This window comes from the organism of the source record quoted next, unplaced genomic scaffold (genome assembly GCF_019419815.1).
Source record: "Pyrus x bretschneideri cultivar Hongxiangsu unplaced genomic scaffold, Pyrus_bretschneideri_v1 Contig20, whole genome shotgun sequence".
NCBI classification, from domain to species: domain Eukaryota; kingdom Viridiplantae; phylum Streptophyta; class Magnoliopsida; order Rosales; family Rosaceae; genus Pyrus; species Pyrus x bretschneideri.
Genome location: NW_025999502.1, coordinates 3,825,638 through 3,831,637, shown reverse-complemented (window position 1 = coordinate 3,831,637; position 6,000 = coordinate 3,825,638). Strand labels below are relative to the sequence as shown.

At 36.8% G+C, this 6,000-nt stretch overlaps 2 protein-coding genes and 1 long non-coding RNA gene across 3 annotated transcripts; 2 read left to right on the top strand and 1 right to left on the bottom strand.

Moving 5' to 3' along the window:
- Window positions 1-2,304: 2,304 nt before the first annotated feature.
- Window positions 2,305-4,996, bottom strand: LOC125476994. The gene is made up of 2 exons (XR_007258262.1): window positions 4,867-4,996; window positions 2,305-2,564 (listed from the first exon to the last, which is right to left on the bottom strand). It is a non-coding gene; the product is annotated as an uncharacterized LOC125476994 (long non-coding RNA).
- On the top strand, window positions 3,046-4,198 carry LOC103939182 (protein ANTAGONIST OF LIKE HETEROCHROMATIN PROTEIN 1-like). Its single transcript, XM_009349240.3, has 3 exons — window positions 3,046-3,333; window positions 3,422-3,647; window positions 3,741-4,198. The coding sequence occupies exons 1-3, from the start codon at window positions 3,046-3,048 to the stop codon at window positions 4,196-4,198; spliced, it is 972 nt and encodes a 323-aa protein (XP_009347515.3).
- LOC103963928 lies at window positions 4,322-5,369 on the top strand. The gene is made up of 2 exons (XM_009376804.3): window positions 4,322-4,735; window positions 4,833-5,369. Exons 1-2 carry the CDS (start codon window positions 4,322-4,324, stop codon window positions 5,367-5,369), a joined length of 951 nt encoding a protein of 316 aa, XP_009375079.2.
- The last annotated feature ends 631 nt before the right edge of the window (window positions 5,370-6,000 follow it).

Below are 6,000 nucleotides of genomic sequence, written 5' to 3'. Positions count from 1 at the left end.
TCTTACTTCATAACCTGACATCAATCCCTTAAAACTTGAAAAATCCTCATCCAAACATAGCCGAAATGACACTTACTAATGAAGATGAGAATTGCACATACATGGCATTTTATGTTTTATCACCTAATCGATGTGAGGATTGTGAAAATATTGAAAGGAGTTATATCTGGAGATAAAGACAGGGTATATGTTTACATCTACGTTTGAATCTATTTTTAATGTAAACCCTAAACCGTAAAGCGACACCATTTTGGTCCGAACTATAGTATATCATTGATACAAATAATAAGTAGAGAACTTTATCTGGTTGAATACTATATAGATTAGTACAAGCGATATGACTATTGTTTTACTTTCTGTATGAGTATTGAAGAGGTAATTCGAGTTAGTTTTCTGAACTGGTTGTCGACCTGCTTTTGTTCCCTTGTAATTTAGCACCTGCGAGTTTGTCTATGTCCATGATCCACAATAATAGAGAAGACAAGATTATGACAAAACATTGTCGTGGATGTGACTCATCGAATTCAGACTTTCAAGTTTCAACCACCGAACGTTAACATTTTACTGAAAAAGTGCGGCTTCTACTATTCCTGAATACAAAGAGAAATGCTAAGAGTATGTCTCCTTGAAACCAGTTGAGTGCATGAGCACTCCATTAGTACCCTAAGGCCCCGTTTGTTTGATGGGATTAAAGAGGACTGGACTAGACTGGACTATAGTCCTTTGTTTGGTGTGGTGCAGGATATGGTTTAATGAGATTAGGTGGGATTCGCTGGGATTAAACACCTCCTTACGAGGTCTTCCCCAAGATCCCCGAAATTGGGCGGACTCGTAAGCCCAGAGAAACTGAGAAAATCGCGAGGTTCCTGCTCGTCCTCCCTACCCTCGCTCATCGTCGTCTTGCCGTCGCTCATCGTCGTCTTCCTGACCCTCATCTCTGCATCTTCCTCACCCTCATCTGCATCTGCTTGCCCTCATCTGCATCTGCTCGCCCTCATCTGCTCCGAGCTGTCTGGTAAACTTCGAATCTTCGATTTATTTCGTCATTTGTTTTGCAGATCGTGATAATACTGAGCTTTATTTGATTTTGTTGTTTTGGGTTTGAGAAATTTTGAATCCTAGACCTCTGCACTTGAACAAATTAGGGTTTTGATTTTTAGGTCAAATTGAGATTGATTAGAGCATCTGAAATGTGATTTGGCTTCGAATTTGGTATATAATTTTGCTATATAATTTGGATTCTGCTATATAATTTTGCGATTTGGGGTTTTCTGTGATGGTAAATCTGAATGTGATCTGGCTTCGAATTTGTTATGCATGCTAAATCTGATATATGATCTGGGTTCTAAACAAATTCGAGATTTTAATTCGAATGGGATTTTTTTGGGTTTTTCGAAAACATGATGCGATAGTGTTGCTTCGGTAAAGTAGGAAAATGTTCGTCTTCTCAGCAGATTAGTAAGTCTGCCAAAAGAATACGCATACGAGTTAGCAAGCAACATGTATAGAAAATGTTGAATACATTTGGCTGTTGAATACATTTCATTTGCATTGTTTCTGAAGACACATTTTTCTGTTTGTACTGTCTTCGATTGATAATCCCGTTGTTATGGTTTAGATTGATTTATTCAAATGTTACTTGGGCTTGGATTGTTTAGACTTTGTAGTTTGCCATATGCTTTAAAATGCTCCAGCTAATTGCTTGTTAATATCGTTCGGATTTATCCCTTGTCTTGCTTTTCTTATCTTGTAGTTCCTAGTTCTTCATGAGTCACGTAGACTTAGCATCATTCGTACATTCGATGATAAGGAATCATAGCATCCATTGTAGCTTTATGAACTCAACATTACATTGAAATGACAACATTGTTCTGCATATTGATCTTCCTAACCACAGGTGCTATTCTGAAAACGTTTGTTGTTTCTTCCCTTCTATATACACCACCATACACGCAAGGGAGTCGTTTGCCAATAGTCCGAGAACTGCATACTGACTCTTTAACCCCTCCAATATTCTATTTGACTCTTTAACCCCTCCAAGAACAGGGTCATTTCTTAGTTCCCAGTACATATGTTATGCATGGATGAGATTTGTCTCTGTTACTTGGCACTGTCATTTCCTTGCGGTTGAAGTTAAATTATAGACATATAAACTTTTTACAACGTTTTTAGTTGATTTATTTTCTTCTGCAATTTAGGCTTCGAATTATGTCATTGCTGTTGTTGGTCACACAATTGGTGGCATGTAAATTTCGTTTTTGTGCAGTCAGCATAGTGTATTCAAGTTCTGAACTGTGTGAGCACTGTGCAAGCAGAGTAACATCTGTTCTTCCTGCCCTTCATCTTTTTCTGTTTAAGTGGAACAACACACCTTGTATACAAACCAAACTATTCATCTTTCTCTGTTTAAGTGAAACAACACAGCTTGTATACAAACCAAACTAACTTTATTACATGTAACACAGCTTGTTCATCTTCTCGTCATGACCACCCACCCTGCCACCATAACCTGGGCCTGTGCCTGCCCCAATTCCGCCATCTCCTCCACTGCCATTACCAAAACACTGCACGATTGATTAGTTCAAGTGCAACTTGTCATTTCCCTACCTATTTTTCCATGATTTCTGTTTTTCTAGGTATAAGTATACCTAGAAATTTTGTACTTGTTTCAGTTTGCTTTTGATATTTGCGGTAATGTTGTTTTATCAGCTGATATAGCATAGCTGGATTATATTATTTGGTTTGTTCTTTGTGCCAGATGGAAAGCGTGCAGTAGCATAATGTCCTTAATATTTTTTTTCGTTTTTTTTTGTTTGGATAGATATGGATCGAAGGAAGCTTTTATTGATCTTATTGTTAGAGATGTCTCATTTAGAGACGATTTGCATTTGTACGATTCTTGTGTTGCTGATGCTAAGGGCAAAACAGAGACATGTTGAACGACGCACCTTGACTAACCGTTCACTTGTTAGACGAGAGATTAGTTTGTGTTATCTGAATGGTATAATAGGGAATACTGATATTGAATGTGTCAACGAATTGAGAATGGATAGAAGGACTTTTGGCATATTATGTGACTTACTTCGTCAAGATGGGAGGATAAAAACGGATGGTTTGGTCTCTGTAGAGGAGCAGGTGTGTATGACTTTACAAATACTAGCACATCATACTAAGAATCGTAGTGTTGGTGGTAGATTTTATAGGTCGGGAGAGACTATAAGTAGGTATTTCAATAGTGTATTGCAAGGAATTTTGCGATTACAAGGTATCCTACTAAAAGTCCCTCAACCTGTGCCTATTGATTCTACAGATCCTAGGTGGCGATGTTTTAAGGTAAGTTGATAATTATTTTCATTTTCCCTAAGCTTTAACTCTTCATTCCCTTTGTATAAATTAACAAAAGCTTTTTTTTTTTTTTTAGAATTGCTTGGGAGCATTAGATGGAACACACATTGATGTGCATGTACCTGAAATTGACAAACCAAGATACCGAACTAGAAAGGGTGGAGTCGCAACTAATGTATTAGGTGTGTGTTCAGGAGATATGCAGTTCATATATGTGTTTCCGGGGTGGGAGGGTTCCGCATCAGACTCTAGAGTGCTACATGATGCAATTACTAGGCCTAATGGTTTTAAGGTACCAACGGGTAAGATTATTAGTTAGTCTCAACTTTGTAAGTTAGGTCTAGTTTTGTTTTTGAACTACAAAATACTAATATAAGGTTTTTTTTTTTTATTAGGTTATTATTACCTTGTAGATGGTGGTTATACAAATGGTGAAGGATTCCTTGCACCCTATAGAGGAATACCTTATCATTTATCTGAATGGGAAGGACGAACACCTTCTAATAAGGAAGAATATTTTAACATGAAGCATTCTAAGGCAAGGAATGTAATTGAACGTTGTTTTGGCTTGCTAAAAGGAAGGTGGGGGATACTAAGGAGTCCATCTTTCTATCCGATAAGGACACAAGGTCGAATAATTACCGCTTGTTGCCTACTACACAATCTTATTAGGCAAGAGATGTCTGTAGATCCCATGGAGAATGTGCCAATAATAGAAGATGGACAAAATACAGAAGAAGGTGAATATGTTGGTAGTGTTGAAACATCTGACCAGTGGACTGCAAAGAGGAATGCCATGGCTCAGGAAATGTATAATGAGTGGAGAGCAATTAGGAACCAGCAACCGAACTAGCTATATGTGTTAATGATAAGATTTTATTTTAGTTTTCCTTTTTATCATGCATATGTTGGATATTATTAAAATGATTGGATATTATACAAATTGATTGGATATTATGCAAATTGATTGGATATTATGCAAATTGATTGTTTGTATTGTATTTTAGTACATTCAAATATTTTTTGTTTAGGTATGGATAGCCACAATAATTTGAATGCTTCTCAAGAGCCAAAAGGAAGAAGGCGTAAATGGGAAGCATTTGAGGAAGAAGTATTACTATCCGTTCTTGAGGATTTTGTTGCTCGGAAGCAACGATGTGACACAGGTGCTTTCAAACAAGGTACTTTGATTGAAATAGCGAAAGCTGTCAACGTTTTATGTCCTAATTCAAATATAAAGGCAACTCCACATATTGAGTCAAAGTTGAAGAAATGGAAAAAAACATATAGTTTGGTCTTTGACATGATAAACACAAGTGGATTTGCATGGAATGATGTCAAAAAGTGCGTTGAAGTTGACAGTGATGACGCATGGCTTTCTTATGTGCAGGTTCATATCCTATTTTATTTATACATTAGTTATATTCTTGCTGCTATATTTGTTATGCATGCTAAATTTTAGTTTTGCTATGTTCATATAATCTTAGAAAAATAAAGAAGCTGATGGATGGAGAAGCAAACCTTTTCCACTGTACGATAGATTTGCATATATATTTGGAAAAGATCGGGCTACGGGTAATGTAGCCGAAACCCCTGCTGAAATGATGGAGGAACAAAGTCATGCTCAGGTTGGTGCAAGTGATATTGGAGGTGAAAATGTTGTATCTTCAATGAACCAACAAAGCCAACAAAGCACCCCATCTGAAAATAGCCAAAGAAAGAGGAAAAGAGCTATGGGAAATTCAAGTGATGGAACCGAGGCAATTATTAGTGGACTGAAAGAATTTTATGTTGAAAGTGGGAAGAGGATGCAAATGGTAACTGAAGCTTTAGTTCAAGGTACTGCAAATCATACTGACATAGCTAACGAACTTGAAGCAATGGGTCTTTCTCCTATGGATCAAATTGATGCATTGACTCTTATTTTGGAAAAACCACAAAATGTGGGAGTGTTCAGGGCAATCAATTCGGGACTCAAGAAAGTGTTCGTCCAAAGGCTTTTAAGCGACAAAGCAAGCGGATGAGTATATTATGTGGTGCCCTTAGACATGGATGTATTTTATTAATCGTACAATCTTAGGTTATGGCTTCTAACTTAGCTTTGCACTATGACGTATTTTGGCTAATGTTAACTAGGATTTTGTAAAGTATGAAGACCTACTTTGGAATGCTATACTATAGTTAACTGGCATTTTGTAAAATATCCTGGATGAAAATTTAGTGAATGATGTATTTGTCGGACTAAGAAATCCTTGGATCAAGTTATGTTGATATAAGTATTTGATGGCTAATGACGTTTAATGTGTGATAAGAAGACAAATTAAATCAACTTTTAAGGGCAAGTTGTGGATTGATTACAATAACAATTCAAGAGATTAAACTCAGGGCAATGTGCCCAAATATTTGTAGTAATTTGTAAGATTGTTACTCCCATTTCAATTTCAATGTTGCTACACCTATGCCAACCCCAATTCCAATTCCAAACCCTCTAATTTTTAGGGCGTTGGACACATGTATTGGAGCTATTAAAATAGAACAATAATGTAATCCTAGTGTAAGCAAACACAAATATGGTGAATAATCCTGTTTTCATTATCCTGCTTCTTAGTCCGACACTGCACCAAACGCTTCACTAAGTTAGTCCAGCTTAGTCTA